This window comes from Toxotes jaculatrix, chromosome 2, assembly GCF_017976425.1.
Source record: "Toxotes jaculatrix isolate fToxJac2 chromosome 2, fToxJac2.pri, whole genome shotgun sequence".
Taxonomy (NCBI): Eukaryota; Metazoa; Chordata; class Actinopteri; family Toxotidae; genus Toxotes; species Toxotes jaculatrix.
Genome location: NC_054395.1, coordinates 4323157 through 4342753, shown reverse-complemented (window position 1 = coordinate 4342753; position 19597 = coordinate 4323157). Strand labels below are relative to the sequence as shown.

Here is a 19597-nt window from a genome sequence, read left to right as displayed (position 1 = left end):
TGTGACTTTAATTAAGTAAAAAAATATAAATATGTTTTATTTCTCAAAAGTACATTTTCACTTTTCATGACACTGATATAAGACATCACAGTCCTTATCCCAGAAGGCATAGTAAATGAGTGATCTCCACTTCACTGCTGAGTAGATACATTAAAAGTCCAGTAGTGCAGTGTACTTCCCAGCCGCAACAGATCCAGCTTCGGTGTTAAGACACCTCCACGGCCACATTACAGTCACGGAACAGAACCTGGCCAGATCATGGTTTTGTCAGCAGTAACAGCCAGGTGTTGTTTGAAATACGAACACCACGTTCCATCATCTCCGATTCTAATCTTTCTGGCTGCTTGAGAAAAAACTGGTAACTTTGCTTTGTGTCCTCAAAGGAGGTAGTGATGAAACTGGAAAAAAAAACCAAAAGGAATTATAAACTTGATATGATAGAGCATTTCATCCTGTAAATAATAACACTGTGTATGTGGGAACTGACATCTGTAAGGACACACAGATCTACCGTCAGAGACAGTGTAAAAGAAGACAGTGGCAAACAGCAGAGGAGGCTGATACACCAGCCTCACATATCTGACCCAAAAACACAGAGAACTCTCATTTTTCTAGAAACAACCTCTATCGTCAGTGATTTTAAAGAAGACTTCAGTACAAAGTCATCCAGCTGCTTCAGTTTGGCCAGGCTGCCAGCTCTAGAAAGGGTCTTGGCTGTTCCAAACTTGCTCCATCCTAAGAATCACGGAGGCCTCTGTTCTCTGGGGAACCTTCAATACACCACAGGTCAACCCTGCCTCTGAACTCTGCAGGCAGCTCCTTCAACCTCATAGCTTGGTTTCTGCTCTGCTACTTTCAGATCACGTCCAATCAACTGAATATACCAGTATTATGGGACACTGAGTGTACACTGATGAAGGGTAAAATGAATTTAGCATGAGACTGCAAAATAACAAACTGAAAGTGTTCTCTAAGTTGTGTGTTTAGCTAGGCCCAGGACTGGAAACAGGGGAAAACTAGTAGCCTCTGTACTGACTGATCTTCTTATCTAAACCTTGGTAGGATTTTCCTTTTAGCATTTTCCCTTGAGATCAGAGGGTTTGCCCAGCACTGTGGTGCAGTGAAAATATCAGTAACTATCAACCACTCACATGTACCAGATGCACTGCCGAAAGGTTGGATATTAATAGTCTCACTAAGGAGGATTCCTAATGATTTCAGTAACCTCTGAGCTCTTCTCAAAAATATAAAGCAAGATATAGGAAATTATATATATATATGTACTATGATACACTGAGTTGTCCTTCACCTTTGCATTGCTGGTCTTCACTCACAGCAGGAACATCAGCAGCAGATGCTGACTGACCTATCAAAGCATCCAACATCTCTTTGTACTGCTTCTTATGCTGAGGGCGAATAAACACGCCAAATCCTTAAGAGAAGAAATATGAAAGAGAGTGAACAGTGAGAACCACTGACAGGAAACTGGGGTTCAAACCTCAAAACTGTACAAGAACATGAACACATGACGTGATCTGAAGGAACTTACTGACTAGAAGACCGAAGTCCTCATCTCTCTCTGTGAATAAGCTCACCACTGTGGTCACCAGGTTTTCGTAGTTGTCCGTCTTCTTGTAGCTGTGAATGGCCTTGAAGAGCTGAGCTGATTTTTCTGCTCCCAGAGCTTTTTTCACATCAGCCAGAAAAGCGGCGTGGAGCTCACTCTTTGGAGCAGAGCCTGATGAACATGGGAGGACAGTAGAGGAGAGCTTCTTCTGTCAACATGTGCTAACAACTATACAAGCAGGAGCTACCCGCTTCTTGTGTTTTTCATGTCATATATACTGTGGTTGCTCTCCTCTGGAGACTATAGAGGTTAAAGGACCATTTCACTGTACGTAGCACCAGTGGTTAAAGGATGTTATGTCCTACCAGTCTGAGGTTCTCTTAATCCTTGCTGGTTTAGGTGGTGTCCCCCTCTGTTGAGCTGCTGTGTATTTAGCTGACTGCAGGTAGACGTCCCAGTGGAGGAGGTTAGACCCACAGCAGGCTGTGTGTCTGGAGCTTGAAGAAAACAAAACATAACAGTCACAGATTGTGTCTTTCTTTCCTACTGTACTGTCAGTGAACTCATCTGTCAACAGGAATCAGCACAGATTAACCCTCATCAACCCCTCATTTGTTGTTGTTTCCATGTTCAATGGAAAAATCAATAATCAATACAAAGACACAGATCAGTTCTGACTTTAATCAAAAACACAAATATCAAGCAGAAAGGCAGAGTAGGAGCAGTTTCTGCCTTCAGAACAACCTGATTTTTCCTCTTTATCATGTTGGAAAACATGACAAGTGAAAATTCTTGTACTTTCAAATGTGAGTAGATGAAGACTGCTCAAAAATTGCTAAATGTCACTAGACAACATAACCCAGTAACTGGTATGTTCATGATATCATCGTGTTGTATTGCATGTTTCTGTGTTTGTGTTGTCAGAAACAGAACAAGCATGAAGCGGAGACTGAAACTCGGCCCGTTCAGTCCAGTTCATGTAATGTGAAAATGTCCTGCTCTTCTTTGTTTTATATCATTGCAAACTAAAATAACTAACAATCTTCCAGGTTTGTATGGTTGGTCACTGATGACCACCCTTGCACTTTATGAAATAAATATCATTTCTCACAAATTTCTAAAACTTTATGGAACAAATTACACATAAACTAAAAAATAATGCATGTTTGAGCTTTGTCCTGTTAAACACATTTCCAGACATATAAAGAAGAGTGCAGAGCTGGGTTAGGATGAATGCATCATACCATTCTGCACCATCAGTGCCTTCTTCTCATCCTTTGACAGTGAGTGATCAGCTTTGTATCCACAGCCTTGTCCGGTCAGCTCCTGGCATTTCTCATCAAAGCTCTTCTTATGATGTGGACGAACAAACTGGTAGAAGCCTGCGACACAGTGGCTGTGTTAGAGTCAACAACACAACACAACACACGAAAAGACTAACACACATTGTTTAAGCCCAGGAAGAAACATGAAGAAACATCACTCGATTTTTTTTTCTTCGATTTTCATAATTTGTGTTTGGATCAACCACAATATCAGTCCCGTGATTGGCTGATCAACATGGCCAGTTTAACCTGTTGGAGCACTCTGAGCACTGTCAAACCCTGTCACCTCCCATTAAACCCACAGTATAATAAGACACTGACACTGAATCAAAATAAAACAGTATGAGTCTTAGCAGACTGTGATTCACCACAATGTGAAGCTCAGTAAAATCCCAGTGTAAAATGTGTGGGTTTCATAAGATGCCTCTGTGTTCATCACAGCAGAAGACGTACCGCGGAGCAGACTGTGGGTATGACTGTCCTCACTTAGGACAGCTGTCTCAGTCAGCAGGACGTCCAGGTTGTCGGTCTTCTTGTAGGTCTGGAGAGCCTGTACGATGCGATCAAAGCTGACCTGGCACAGCGACTTCTTCATCTCTGCCAGGAACCTCTTAGCCCTGCTGGCTTTACCTTCCTCAGACACGTCCTCCGACACGCTCGCTTTCTTCACCATCAACAGAGAAACATACACTGCTTACATTAGCAATTAGCACATTGGAAACACATTCAATCATAAATACGAATCCGATCATCAACTGTGGAAACTAAATACACTGACATAAACTTAAAAGTTATGACATAAAATTATTATTTTTGTCATGTCAAATCAACTCAGCCAAAATTACACAGGGTTTAACAACGTACAACAATAAACTGGAACCTTGTGACCTGATTTGATGTGTGTATAATGTAAAATGTAAAGCATTCATTGTTGTTTGGGTTAAATCTCCAAACAGAATCACAGAAAATGAAAGAGCCACATTACTGTCTGAGTTTACAGAGTTTCCTCCCAGTTAAGTAGCTTTAAGGTCCAACTCTTTCAATTGAGAATAGAGAACAGATCAATTATCTAATTCAATAAGTGGAGACTTGGACTCTGTTGCCCCTCTGTGAAAGTCAGGAAACCTGCAGCTGTGCTACAGGTTTGATCTGAGATATTGAAAAGCTGCTGCCTGGCAAGTTACCAGCAATCTGTCAAAGCTGCAAGACCGAAACATTTTGCCTCCATCATCTCCAAAAAAAAAAAAAAATAAATAAAAAATCTGACAGTCCTAAAGTCCTGTTCCACACAATGAATTCAGTTCTCAGTCCTGTTGCTGCTGCCTGGCCTGGAGCTGACCGCTGCCAAGTGTGAGGACGTTTTCTCTCCACAAAACTTTATCACATACCATCCAATATTTATATAAACGTGATTTGATTTGATTGATAAGTGCACAGCAGCAGCACTGTGACGGGAACAGATCCAGGAGGAGACTGTGACTGGAGCTGCTGCTGAGAGGCCGTTCAGCTCTGCTCGTAAAGCATCTAAAAACAGAAAATCTAACCATCAGAACCTGGAAGTGTTAAGCGTAACACGCACCTGCTCTTGGACTAGTTTGATTTTACGTCTTCCTCCACGCAACTCATCATCCATCCTCTTGTCATACTGAAGAGACAGTGTGGACAAACGGTTTGCCTTCAAAAGAAAAATACACAGTTGAACAAATGAATATAGCTCTGTTGGAAATAAAATTATGGAGATGTACAAACTAATACATATTAAAAACAGAGAACAGCTTTGGACTTGTAGGACAGACCACAGCGTCTCACAGAAAACACACTACCTTCTCTTCTCCCACCACTCCATCGTCATCTCCTCCATTGTGACGGTCGCCTCGCTCCAGAGCATCCAGCAGGTTTGTTGGTCTCTTCTGACCCTCCTGCACCTCGCACTCATACTCAATACAGATCCTGTCCATCCCGTTGGCTCCAGTGTGTCCATCTGATCACAAAGACCAAAATTAGAGGTTAAAAAAACACTTTAAGGATTAACTTCTCCTCTGTGAACTGTTTCAGGATTTGAAGGAGTCATGGAAACATTCCCTTTATATTTATACTCACTGAGCCTCCTCCTCTTCAGGCTGGGAAGGTGGGCGTCCAGCGCCTTGGCCTTCTGGGTGTGGGAGCTTTGGGAGGATGAGTGGGAAGGGAAGCCAGAGGGCTGGGTATTCAGCAAACACACTGCCCCACAGCTCTCTGCAGCAGTCTTCTTTTCTACCATAGGCCTCTGTTACATCAAAACATTATTTGTTATGACTGCTATTGTTACACTTCTCTGAAAGACAGACACCTCCTGTGAGAGAGGTCTACCATTCATTTAAGAGACATTTATTCTGCTTCATAACACTACAAGATAAACATGAAACATGTGACTCCAGTTCATGTTTCGTCATCCTGGAGGACACTGTCCTGAGACTTTGGGACATGTATTAGTGTGAAGAGAGAGAAGACAGTTGATGGGTGTACTATATATATATATATATATATATATATATATATATATATATATATATATATATATATATATATATATATATATATATATATATATATATATATATATATATATATATATATATAAACCCAACTGTTGCCAAACCACACCAAAGGGCACTGAGTCAGTTAATCCTTTTGGCGAAATGTGTGCGTGCTAGGACCCACCATTTTATTTGCAACCCTGAAGAACTGGGAGACGTCCCGGACCACATTTCCGAAGCCGTCATAGGGCCGCACATAAGGCCTAACCCATGAGGGAAGCTGGGCCCGGGCATCAGAGGACTTAAACCTGTGGGAGAAGATAGATTTAATCACCTTCATCATTGTTGAACAGATCAGTTCTGTCTGACTGATGTTAGTAAAGCTAAAAGTTTGTTTAATTACTCCACAGATTTTACACTTCACGTTCAGCTTACAGAATACATATCCATCCACTTCAGGATGGATATGTTTGTACAGGTGGTTCTTGCCAGGACGTCATCACAAGACAGATTAAAGCATGTGTACATAGAATAAAACATAGAAGAGAATACTGTTCAATAAAACGCAGAACACTGTAAAATTGAACTTAGAAGAGAATACTGTATAATAGAAGTCAGAAGTCTGACCTCTGGTCACACAGGAAGATGGCTCCATAGTCCTCTTTATGGCGAATGACTCTGCCAATGGCCTGGTTCACAGCCCTGAAAGCCTGCTGTTTGTACCACTCCTGCCCAGACAGGTACTGTCCACACACACACACAGAGGAAGACACAGACAACCATGCTTAGACTGAACCAAGAAAACATCATCAAGCCTTTTCAGTAAGACTCATTAAGCAGTTTCCCTCACCTTCAGCCCAGGAGCTTTCTTCCTGCTCATCTCATCCAAGAACTGCATCTTCAGGATGACTCGAGGGTCCATCTTGGGAGGGAAGGGAAGGCCGGTGATGATGACACCCCGACCAAAGGTGTCGGCAAAATCCAGACCCTCGCTAGCCTGGCACAGAAATAGCAAGGAGAGGTGATGGGGACACTGAAGACATTCTATCTTTTGGATATAAAAGTTTGGTGCCAAAGTAGAAAGAGTATATTCTGCAACATTTCTCCAGACTCCATGAACACATAATAACCTCACCTTCCCTCGACACACAGCAAAGAAGGATCCCCCTTTGGATGCTGGATCATTGACTTTGCTGTAATATCCCTCCATAACCTAAGGCCAGACAAAGAGATCAGATATTGTTACCAACTCATCACCATGTCCAGCTCATGAAATACTGTGAGACCTGTAAAGGTCTGGAAACCTGGACATTGTCTAAAGAGTGGTTTACAGATATTTAATTAAACCACACTCACCTCAGTGAAGGTGCCCTTTCCCTTAGGTTCAACAAAAATGGGTTTGATGCTGTCTATGCGATCTGCATGACCATTTGCCTAATGAGAAAGAACACACACACACTGTGGCTGATATTTCAACATTCAATTCAGAAAAGTTTTGGAACATCTCTAATAAATAAATCAACAAAAATATGACACGATAAAAGTGATATGATTTCCTGAGAGCCACATTTCCACTTACTCTCCAGAACTCAAGAGTTTTTTCCATCAAAGGGAAGGAGGGGAAAAACACTAGCAGTCCATGAGGAACCACACGGCTCAGGTTGGCTGAGGAGAGAACACAATAAGAGAGACGTTCATATAGGGATGACGACAGAAATGACGCAGAATAAAAATATTTCCATACAGTACACACGGCATAATGTTTGGTCTTACCCACAGTGTTGCCTAAAGACGTCATATTTTCAGGAACAAACCTATCACAGAAGGAAAGATCGGTAGTTTTAGATTAATCATCACTGTCATTGTCAGAGTTGACTTGTTTGAATATTAAAAAGTTTAAATATTAAACTTCTCCAAAGGCCGAGTCAGGCCATCAGGCACTTATATCAGATGTAAGAGTAAACCATGATGGAATAAAATAAACCCAACACATCAGATGCAGTTGGTATATGAGAACGTGGATATTTCTGTGAAAGACATCTGGACATCAGAAAGCTCAGCAAAACATGAGCAGAATGGTGCTATGATGACTTTTCACACCATGACTTTAATCTTCATCACAAGACAGATTACGAGAGCGTGTGTACATAGAATAACACGTAGAAGAGAATACTGTTCAATAAAACGTAGAACACTGTAGAATAGAACGTAGAAAAAATACTGTATAAAAAACATAGAATACTGTAGAATAGAAGGCAGAACAGAATACTGTAGAACCGAATGAAGAACAGAAAATTGTAGAATAGAACGTAGAACGGAATGCTGTAGGAGAGAACGTAGAACAAAATTATGTAGAATAGAACGTAGAACGGAATACTGCAGAATAGAACGCAGAACAGAATACTGTAGAATAGAACGCAGAACGGAATGCTGTAGAATAGAACGTAAAACAGAATGCTATAGAATAGAACGCAGAACAGAATACTGTAGAATAGAACGCAGAACAGAATGCTGCAGAATAGAACGTAGAATGGAATGCTATAGAACATAACGTAGAACGGAATGCTGTAGAATAGAACGTAGAACAGAATGCTGTAGAACAGAAAGTAGAACGGAATGCTGTAGAAGAGAACGTAGAACAGAATGCTGTAGAACAGAATGTAGAACAGAATACTGTTGCACAGAACGTAGAACAGAATGCTATAGAATAGAACGCAGAATAAAGTAAAATACAACTTAGAAGATAATACTGTATAATAGAACATGGGATACTGTAGAAGAGAACGCAGAACGGAATGCTGTAGAGTAGAACGTAGAACCGAATGCTGTAGAATAGAACGTAGAACATAAGGCTGTAGAAGAGAATGCAGAACAAAATGTTATAGAAAAGAACGCAGAATACTATAAAATAGAACTTAGAAGAGAATACTGTATAATAGTAAATAGAATACTGTAGAACACAGAACACAGAACAGAATGCTGTAGAATAGAACGTAGAATACTGTAAAATAAAACTTAGATGGGAATACTGTATAATAGGATGTAGAATACTGTAAAAGAGAATGTAGAACACAATACTGTAGAACAGAACGCAGAACGGAATACTGTAGAATAGAACGCAGAACAGAATTCTGTAGAATAGAACTTAGAAAAAAATACTGTAGAAGAGAATGTAGAACACAATACTGTAGAACAGAACGTAGAACGGAATACTGTAGAATAAAAAATCCTGTAAAATAGAACGTAGAACGGAATGCTGTAGAAGAGAACGTAGAACAGAATACGGTAGAATAGAATGTAGAACGAAATGCTGTAAAATAGAACGTAGAACGGAATGCTGCAAAATAGAACGTAGAACGGAATGCTGTAGAAGAGAACAGAACAGAATGCTATAGAATAGAACGCAGAATACTGTAAAATAGAACTTAGAAGAGAATACTGTATAATAGAACATAGAATACTGTAGAAGAGTGCAGAACAGAATGCTGTAGAATAGAACGTAGAACAGAACATTGTAGAATAGAACGTAGAATGGAATGCTGCAGAAGAGAACGTAAAACAAAATACTGTAGAATTGAAAGTAGAACGGAATGCTGTAGAAGAGAACGTAGAACAGAATACGGTAGAATAGAACGTAGAACGGAATGCTGTAGAACGCAGAACGCAATACTGTAGAATAGAACGCAGAACAGAATATTGTAAAATAGAACGTAGAACGGAATGCTATAGAAGAAAACGTAGAACAGAATACTGTAGAATAGAAGGTAGAAAGGTATGCTGTAGAATAGAACGTAGAATACTGTAAAATAAAACTTAGATGGGAATACTGTATAATAGGATGTAGAATACTGTAAATGAGAACGTAGAACACAATACTGTAGAACCGAATGTAGAATAGAATACTGTAGAATAAAGAATTCTGTAAAATAGAACGTAGAGCTGTAGAAGAGAAAAGAACAGAATGCTATAGAATAGAACGCAGAATACTGTAAAATAGAACATAGAATACTGCAGAAGAGAACGCAGAAGAGAATGCTGTAGAATAGAACGTAGAACAGAATATTGTAGAATAGAACGTAGAACGGAATGCTGTAGAATAGAACGTAGAACAGAATGCTGTAGAAGAGAACACAGAACAGAATGCTATTGAATAGAACGCAGAATAAAGAAAAATACAACTTAGAAGAGTACACTGTAGGATAGAACATAGAATACTGTAGAAGAGAACGTAGAACAGAATGCTGTAGAAGAGAACGTAGAACAGAATATTATAGAATAGAACGTAGAATGGAATACTGTAGAAGAGAACGCAAAACGGAATACTGTAGAATAGAACGCAGAACAGAATTCTGTAGAATAGAACTTAGAACAAAATACTGTAGAATAGAACACAGAACAGAATACTGTAGAACCGAACATAGAACAGAATACTGTAGAATAGAATGTAGAACGGAATGCTGCAAAATAGAACACAGAACGGAATGCTGTAGAAGAGAACAGAACAGAATGCTATAGAATAGAACGCAGAATACTGTAAAATAGAACTTAGAAGAGAATACTGTATAATAGAACATAGAACACTGTAGAAGAGAACGCAGAACAGAATGCTGTAGAATAGAACGTAGAACAGAATACTGTAGAATAGAACGTAGAATGGAATGCTGTAGAAGAGAACGTAGAACAAAATACTGTAGAATAGAACATAGAACGGAATGCTGTAGAATAGAACGTAGAACGGAATGCTGTAGAATAGAACGTAGGACGGAATGCTGTAGAACAGAACGTAGAACAGAATACTGTAGAATAGAACATAGAACGGAATGCTGTAGAAGAGAACACAGAACAGAATACTGTAGAATAGAACATAGAATACTGTAGAAGAGAACGTAGAACAGAATGCTGTAGAAGAGAACGTACAACGGAATACTGTAGAATAGAACGTAGAACGGAATACTGAAGAATAGAACGCAGAACGGAATACTGTAGAATAGAACGTAGAACGGAATGCTATAGAATAGAACGCAGAATACTGTAGGATAGAACATAGAATACTGTAGAAGAGAACGTAGAACGGAATGCTGTAGAAGAGAACACAGAACAGAATACTGTAGAATAGAACATAGAATACTGTAGAAGAGAACGTAGAACAGAATGCTGTAGAATAGAACATAGAACAGAACAGTGTAGAAGAGAACATAGAATACTGTAGAAGAGAACGTAGAACAGAATGCTGTAGAAGAGAACGTACAACGGAATACTGTAGAATAGAACGTAGAACGGAATACTGTAGAATAGAACGCAGAATACTGTAGGATAGAACATAGAATGCTGTAGAAGAGAACACAGAACAGAATACTGTAGAATAGAACATAGAATACTGTAGAAGAGAACGTAGAACAGAATGCTGTAGAATAGAACATAGAACAGAACAGTGTAGAAGAGAACACAGAACAGAATACTGTAGAATAGAACATAGAATACTGTAGAAGAGAACGTAGAACAGAATGCTGTAGAATAGAACATAGAACAGAACAGTGTAGAAGAGAACACAGAACAGAATACTGTAGAACCGAACATAGAACAGAATACTGTAGAAGAGAACGTAGAATGGAATGCTGTAGAAGAGAACGTACAACGGAATACTGTAGAATAGAACGTAGAACGGAATACTGTAGAATAGAACGCAGAACGGAATACTGTAGAATAGAACGTAGAACGGAATGCTATAGAATAGAACGCAGAATACTGTAGGATAGAACATAGAATACTGTAGAAGAGAACATAGAACGGAATGCTGTAGAAGAGAACGTAGAACAGAATGCTGTAGAATAGAACATAGAACAGAACAGTGTAGAAGAGAACACAGAACAGAATACTGTAGAACCGAACGTAGAACAGAATCCTGTAGAAGAGAACGTAGAACGGAATGCTGTAAAATAGAACATAAAACTGAATACTGTAGAATAGAATGCAGAACATAGAATACTGTAGAATAGAACGTAGAACGGAATACTGTAGAATAGAACGCAGAACAGAATATTGTAAAATAGAATGTAGAATGTAATGCTGTAGAAGAGAACGTACAACGGAATACTGTAGAATAGAACGTAGAACAGAATGCTATAGAATAGAACTTAGAAGAGAATACTGTAGAATAGAACATAGAATACTGTAGAAGAGAATGTAGAACGGAATGCTGTAGAAGAGAACGTAGAACAGAATATTATAGAACGTAGAACGGAATGCTGTATAAGAGAACGTAGAACAGAACGCTGTAGAATACAACATAGAACAGAACAGTGTAGAAGAGAACACAGAACAGAATACTGTAGAACCGAACGTAGAACAGAATACTGTAGAAGAGAACGTAGAACGGAATGCTGAAGAAGAGAACGTAGAATGGAATGCTGTAGAATAGAACGTAGAACGGAATGCTGTAGAAGAAAACGTAGAACAGAATACTGTAGAATAGAACATAGAACGGAATACTGTAGAATGGAACGTAGAACAGAATGCTGTAGAATAGAACGCAGAACAGAATACTGTAGAATAGAACACAGAACAGAATGCTGTAGAATAGAACACAGAACAGAATACTGTAGACTAGAACACAGAACAGAATGCTGGAGAATAGAACGTAGAACGGATTGCTGTAGAACAGAACGTAGAGCAGAATACTGTTGAACAGAACGTAAAACGGAATACTGTAAAATAGAACAGAGAACGGAATACTGTAGAATTGAACGCAGAACAGAATACTGTAGAATAGAACATAGAACAGAAGGCTGTAAAATAGAACATAGAACGGAATGCTGTAGAATAGAACACAGAACAGAATGCTATAGAATAGAACCCAGAATACTGTAAAATAGAACTTAGAAGAGAATACTGTATAATAGAACATAGAATACTGCAGAAGAGAACGCAGAACAGAATGCTGTAGAATAGAACGTAGAACAGAATTCTGTCCTAGAGAACGTAGAACACTGTAAAATATAACTTAGAACAGAATACTGTAGAATAGAATGCAGATGAGAATGCTGTAGAAAAAGAAAGCAAAACAGATTGCTATAGAATAGAACGCAGACGAGTATGTTGTAGAAGAAGAATGCAGAACAGAAGACTGTAGAACTGAATGTAGAATAAAATACTTAGAATGTACTATAGAATGTAGAACAGAATACTGACCTTCTATCAAAAGCTGAACTTAACTGCTCTCCATCTGGGCCTCGTTCAATGATGCTAACAAAGATCTGGTCCCGCTCAATCACATGGCTGTTCTCCAGACACACTGGGAATTCTCTACAAGAACACCAAGGACAAAAACACACTGAGATCCAGGTCGACGTTTACCTGCTGTTAGTCCAACAAAATTAATAATGCCTTAGGGCTGACTGCAAAAATGCTGGAAAGCTTAGAATTTTGATGTTCTTCGATAACAAGTCCTGATGATTCTGATGAGGAGTTGGCTGCTTTGCCGTTCTGGCACTTTGCAGATGCTGGTGTCTCGCCAAGAGCTCAGCTCAGCTGCTCTTTATGAGGCTCATCTACCCTCTGCTGAGTTATGTCAGTTTGGATCAACATCAGAAGGATGACTGGGCAGACCAACATCACCGTACCAGGAGCTGGCAGAGCTAAAAATTACACTGATCTGTACTTGGTTTGAGCGAGTCAGGCAAAGGGTTAACACAAAATCCACTTTGTTGAGTTAGTCCCTTTATTATAGCAGCTGTTGATTTCAGGCACGAGTCTATAGTGTTGCACTGCATAATTGTGCATCTGTGAGGAAAATGAGCTTTGAGGAGAAAAAGGTAAAAGGGTAACTTACATCCTCATCTCAGAGGTAAATGAGGTCAGGGGAGAGAGGGTGCCGCTGGTCAGAATGATGCAGCGAACACCCTGACTCTTCAGGTCCTGCATGCTGAAGCCAGGAGAGAAGCACCAGTAACTCAGAATGTTGCCTAGAAGATGCCAAGGAACACATAAGACCCATTTAACCAGGTTTACACAGTCAGAGTACAGGAAGGCGAGTGAGACTAACTAATAACAAGCTAAACTAAACCTTTAACCTGAGTTTATCCTCTGAGTCTGATATCCACACAGAAAAGTTCAGAAAAATACTTTTTAGGATCTAACATTTAGGATCTAACTTCTCTAAATCTATGTTTAGAGAAGTTAGCTGTAGCTGTAGTTGAATGAATATCATATTCCAGGAGGTCAAGGGTGTCATTACCTTGTTTCTTTGATGAGGATGGAGCCCACACATCGGTGTTCTTTTTCTTGTGATAGCTGGTGTCTTTGTGGATATGAACCTGAGCCAAACAGACAGATGTGACAGCTGATGTCACTATATACATAACAATCACCTCCTTTATTGTCAGTTCATGGGTTTTGATGAATATGCACCTTAAAGTTAGACGTGTTGGACTGCATCTGCTGCTGTCTGTCTTTTTCTGATGGTTCACCGCAGAACACCAGCTTCAAGACAAGGAAAGAAAGGAAGATTTATTGTTGCTGCTAAACTTCAAACATGCCTTAGGGACACAGAAATCTGGATGACCTGCTACTTCCTGCTATTAAACTCAGACAAAACTGAAGTTATGTTATCTGTCCCCCAGGGTCGGTGTAAATAATATCCAACTCCTCCTTTATCTCCACCCTGTAGCATACCTGTATGATATCAGCCAGCTTCTGCAGTCCACTTGTGTTCAGGAATACTCCTGTCCCTGATGAGAAACATATGATTATTTACTGGAACAAGGTCTGAATGATACAGTCAGCAGACAATGAGTCCCTGTATGACATGAGTAAGGACGAGTACTAAAGCATAATACTATTGGTTTACATACAGTTGCTACTTAAATGTAGGTATGAGAGGAAATGAGACCATTGGTCAAAAATGCATCTCTAGCTGGACGTCAGAAAATATAACAGAGCCTAAATCAAGCAACACGTTTAAAAAACAGTAATATGAAGAAATCAAACCATACTGACGTCCTGCAAAGCATCCAATGATCTGCTCCAGAGCTTCATACACAGCTGTCTTGCTGCTGTAGGTCAGGTGAGCTCTCTCTAACAGCTCATAGATGAAGCTGAGACAGACAGAGAAGGAGACGGACAGAAGACACTTCATTCATATTTAGAATTCATTCATTAGGTTTTATCAACCTAATATAATCGAATCTATCAGTCTAACCAGCAGGTGAGAGCAGGTGCATGACAGAAGGACTGATCCATTGACAGACACTGAAGCAGTTAGCAAAGCAAAACTGTTGCACTCTGCTTCCTATCTAGTACCACACTTTGACGTACATTCCAGGTTTTGTGATGCCTTTGTCACTTGGAACGTCATAGGAATCAATAGCAGCCTCCAGATCCAGCAGAATCTCTGTCAAAGCAGACAAAAGCAGTTTGGGAAAATCCCACAGAGCAAAGCATTGATGAGTGAGATGATTATCGTAAACCTATAAAATAAGGCTTATTTAGCTTCTTTATTCCTTAAAGAATACTTACGTTTGATTTTAGCAATGGTGTCTAATTCTATTTTTAAACCTGAAACAAAAAAAATATTAGCAGCAGAAATTTCACTACATGCATGGATAGATTCATTTATGACATTTAAATATGTTTTCAATATGTTGTCAGTAAAACACCATAAATCCCTCCTTGTTTGTGCATAACTTCAGTGGTTGAGACAAATAAGCATCCTGACCAGAGGTGAGGGACTCCACGTTGAAGTCCTCCGTCACAGAGTCTCCATGGCTGACTTGTTTAGCCTGGTCCACCAGCAGCCTGTCTACAGCGGTAATGGCTGAGGCCACATCATAGGGAGTGAGGTCAAACGATGTTACCTCTTCACACGTCTTTTCCTGCAGACAACAGAAACAGACAGTCAGGCCCACTTCACATGGTGATTGGCCAGCTGTGAAAGTAGGCGGGCTTTAAACTTCTCTCTTAAACTGTGAAAGTGTGTGCCATCATCTCCATTTGTGCGATTTGCTCATGTCCTGAGTATAAAGACGTTAAAGACAGAGGTGTTCTTAGATGGTTAAGGTTGTCAGTCATCCAGGTCATGGCTCTCCAAGAACTGGCTGAAGATCTTGAAGGCGTTTCAGGAAGAAACATCTTCAGATCTCTAATTAAGCCAAGCTGCTCTAAATTCAACTCTTTTTTTTAAAACATGGTTAAGAACCAACAATCAATCTATCACTATAAATATATTTGGGGAATTAAGGAAAGTGTGAATCAATCAATTATGACATTACAACAGTGTTAACATCCAAGATATTGTCTTACCACATTATGAGCTTCATCAAAAATGACCACAGCTCCGTTCAGCTCAATATTGTGCGCCCTGCGGCTCTGAACAAGGACAGAGAACAGAATACATACATTTATATGTTGAAATAAAATATTGCTCCAAAATGCACCAAGTAAACAGAGTGGCATGGACTGACTGAGGCACCAACAGTACAGGTCAATGTGAAAATGAGTGAGCTCACCTTTGGATCCAGCAGGTAGTTGTATGGCATGAAAATAATATCTGCCTGCTGCTTTATGGAACGGGAGAGGTAGTAAGGACAGACCCTGGAGAAGAATGTTCAACAAGGAGCAAAAGCAAAAAAGACTCGTCTCACAGAGCTGAATAACAGAGGACATGAAAACAAAACATTGTTCCTAGAGCAATACTGCATCTACTATAAGTAAGACATACCAGCACTGAACAGGAAAAACAGCTCGCCTGCTTTTCTGCATCTTTATGCCCATTGAACACATTTATAATGTTCCATATTTGAGCTCCACCTGCTCCCCACTGACCTCTGCTCTGCTGTCCACCATAAACGACACCAGAACCATTGTTCCAGATCCTGTTATGGTTGTTGGACAGTTATCAATCAGATCCAGGCTGTGTGGTTATGTGGGAGGTTGCTGGGGTGTTTGTGAAGTGGAAGCTAAGGTGTTCAGAGGGGTCTGCTAAGTGAGTGCAACAACCTTTATCCTACACCTAGGGTGTTGTGGTGGGTAGCTGGGATATGCCAGATGGCTACCATGGTCTCTGGGTTGGTTGATGGATTTTTGTTCAGTGAGTGTTAGGGTGACTGTCATGGTGATTCATGCTAATGCTATCTTACCAGCTAGATAGCTAATTACAAAGTCAGCTACGGCACTTAAAGCAGCTCACAAATATTAAATATATCTCCACACACTCTTTAGTTATGCAAATATAAAAATAAAACAGGGAGTACATAAGCACAGAGCAGAGATGAATGTCACATAACCCAGAGTCTGGTTTGCAAAGTCTGTCCCTCATCAGATCTTTATACAAATCCACTGTCAGGAGCACTGATTCTGATATATGACGCTTTCAGTGTTTTCTGACATTTTACAGTCCAAACTGACTGTTAGCTGCAGCCGTACGCTCCGCACACAACTATCTAGCAAACGCTGTGCAGCAGCTCTTTCGCTCCTAATGAAGCAGGACAAAGACTTGTTAGTGAAACAGACGAGCAGAAGAGCATGAAAACACAAATCCTACCTCTGTTTGCTGCCGAACTTGACCAAGTCTTCAACATCGAGGATGGAGTTCACCAAGTCCTTGTCAGTGCTCTTCTCTAGAGAAGGAAGAAGTAGCATCTTAAATTTTTATGCCATGGCCCGATGTTCTTAACATTTTAAGTACTGATAATGAAACATAACTTAAAGTCTGTTTATTATTAAGACATGTCAAGTCATTATGTCACTCATAATCTAGGTATGTAGCTCTTCCAAGTGTTTAACCTTTACCTTCAACATTATTGTAGTAGACACATGACCTGGTGGAAACTTTCCCTCTGCACATATGGACCTGAAAAACATTTGATTCCATGGAATCAACAGCATTTAATTACACTAACATCTGTGAGGACCAGTTCAGTACCACCTGTCCCCCAAGACCAGAACCACATTTTTTGTGTATTAGCAGATTCTTTAAAAGAGACACATCAACACACAGTCAGTCAATCAGTGCATCCACGCAAACCCAGCAGTAGCTTTTTAAAACGTCCTCCTGATGTTGTTAGAGAGCCCTGTTGGTTTTTGGGATGTGTCTGCATCTTTAAGATGATTCTCCTCTGAATTTACAGCCCGAACAAGCCAACAGTGTACTCTGCTCACCTTGACGTGGTTACTCTCCTGGCGCATCACTTCCTGGTTGATACACAGCTGCTCTCTTGACCCCAGCACACACACCTTTGGCCTGAAACCACCAGAGACATGAGGGTTAAATGGACATGTGGGTTTACCTGAATGGCCTGATACTGACAGCTCAGCTCTTCAGTGTTGAGTGTTGTGTACATCTTGTACTGATGAGATAACAGAGTTTACCTGTATGAACTGTTCTTTAACTCACTGATAACCTGTGTGAGCTGAGAGTGTGTCCTGGATGCATATATGATCTTGGGGACATCAGTGTAGTAGGCTGGAAGACAATGAGAGCACACAATAGGCACATTATATTTCAGTTACAGGAAGCACAGTGATGTAGTTGGTCAGTGGTTGTAGTTGGTCTGCTCCAAAGAGGAGAACTGAATCACCAGTCTGGTGCCTATGAAACAGGGACAGGCTGCTACAGGATTATAGGCCTCTTCGTTTACGTGTACTGAGCTTTGTGGGACATGAACTTACTCGGCGTGTCCCCGTCGGTAGCAGCTGTCCCCCAGGATGCCAGCGGTGTGTTCGGGAACATCTCCCCCCCTTGCAGCCTCTCTGCTATCTTGCGGGCAGAGATGGTGTCCTTGAAGTGCTCCCTCCATGCCAGGGTGGCACACAGCAGACACAGGGTTTTACCGGTTCCTGTGGGACTCTCCAGAACCCCATTCGTCTTCTGGAACAAACAGGCAGACGTGGACACTGGTTGCACGAGTAGACAGAGCTACTGCCAAAGTCTGAGATGTTTTCTTCATTATCAGCAGGAGTTAAGAATATGGTGTTTCCCAAGTTCATGGTTCTGCTGCTCCATCAAGCAGCTGTTATCAACATAAAGACCCAACCTGCTGTATGCCATGTGCTCTGAGGTGTCTGATAACTATGGTTACCTAGTAAACACTAAGATTTATGCACATCAACAAACGTCTATCACACAGGGGAGTGTAGAAGCTTTCTAACAAAGCGAGAATGATGTTGTTTTTCTGAACAATAGTACACTGATGAGCCATGGCAGCTCGGTTAGCAGCAGTGTAGCGGCTGTGCAGTTTGCTTTCATTACTAAGAAAACTACTCACCCTCTGAAGACATTCAATCACTTTGCTCATGTAGTCTTTCTGACAGTCATATGGAGGAAAAGGGAAATTAACGGTCACTCCACGCAGAGTCAGTGAAGGCATTCTGCGTCTCTTAGCTCAGGCTAGCAACGGACTGAACAGACGTAGTGTTTTATTTAACAGACTCCTTCCGCCGCAGTGAACTGTCGTTACTGAAGACACAGACTTGAGTCTGAACACTTGGCGCCAGGTTTCCGCTTTGAGCGCGGCGCTCATGCGCATTGTGGCGACGCACCTGTGCTGCGTTCAGGTGCCCACGGAAACCATGAACACCGGACTGCAGAGGGTGGGTTTCAGATGTTTCTCATGATGGACGTCTCTGCCCGGAGACATGCAGATAACTGATGGTGGAAGTGATGTGTAGAATGAAAGGTGTAACGTTTATAACACAAGTTTTGTTTTAAAGTTTTCACAGTGACCAACAAGCTGTGTAGCAGATAGTCAGCGTAACCACACTAAATCACATGACTTCCAGTAGAACCAACAATTAAGACGCAGTTACTGCTGCTCTGCTAAGCTGAGCTGATTATCTTTGAGCCAGCCTGGTTAAAGTCAAGGCTGAATTACCAACAGAGCAAAGAGGTGCAAGGGCCCCAAAAGCTCCAGGTCCATGCTGTATCATTTGTCAGAAACGTGATCTACTGAAGTAGAATATCAGCTATGTGGGATCCTCCATCTTGTGGCCCTGGTCTTTAAGAGGGATCACGTTTTATTCATTTGTTTTAATTCTTTTCTATGTGTAAACTAATACATACAAAACCTCTGGAAAGGTCTATTATCCCATCATAGAAGAACCGGAAGGCTGCAACCAACAGATCTTTTCATTGTCAATACATTAGACAGTTCTTTTCTTTAATAACTTGTGCCAATTAATTTTCTCATTTGTGAAAG

The 19597-nt window shown here is 40.6% G+C and overlaps 1 protein-coding gene across 1 annotated transcript; it reads right to left on the bottom strand.

The window, feature by feature from the left end:
- Window positions 1–18833, bottom strand: LOC121198224 (regulator of telomere elongation helicase 1-like). Its single transcript, XM_041062208.1, has 33 exons — window positions 18668–18833; window positions 18072–18270; window positions 17772–17865; window positions 17562–17643; window positions 17193–17253; window positions 16945–17020; window positions 15911–15995; window positions 15705–15770; window positions 15121–15277; window positions 14922–14960; window positions 14721–14796; window positions 14403–14500; window positions 14079–14134; window positions 13815–13886; window positions 13642–13720; window positions 13237–13369; window positions 12597–12710; window positions 7182–7222; window positions 6988–7073; window positions 6765–6842; window positions 6544–6621; window positions 6259–6405; window positions 6036–6151; window positions 5593–5716; window positions 4993–5158; window positions 4716–4873; window positions 4472–4567; window positions 3346–3556; window positions 2812–2949; window positions 1933–2064; window positions 1550–1738; window positions 1310–1432; window positions 1–398 (listed from the first exon to the last, which is right to left on the bottom strand). Exons 1-33 carry the CDS (start codon window positions 18767–18769, stop codon window positions 328–330), a joined length of 3543 nt encoding a protein of 1180 aa, XP_040918142.1. The 5' UTR covers window positions 18770–18833; the 3' UTR covers window positions 1–327.
- Between the last annotated feature and the right edge of the window lie 764 nt (window positions 18834–19597).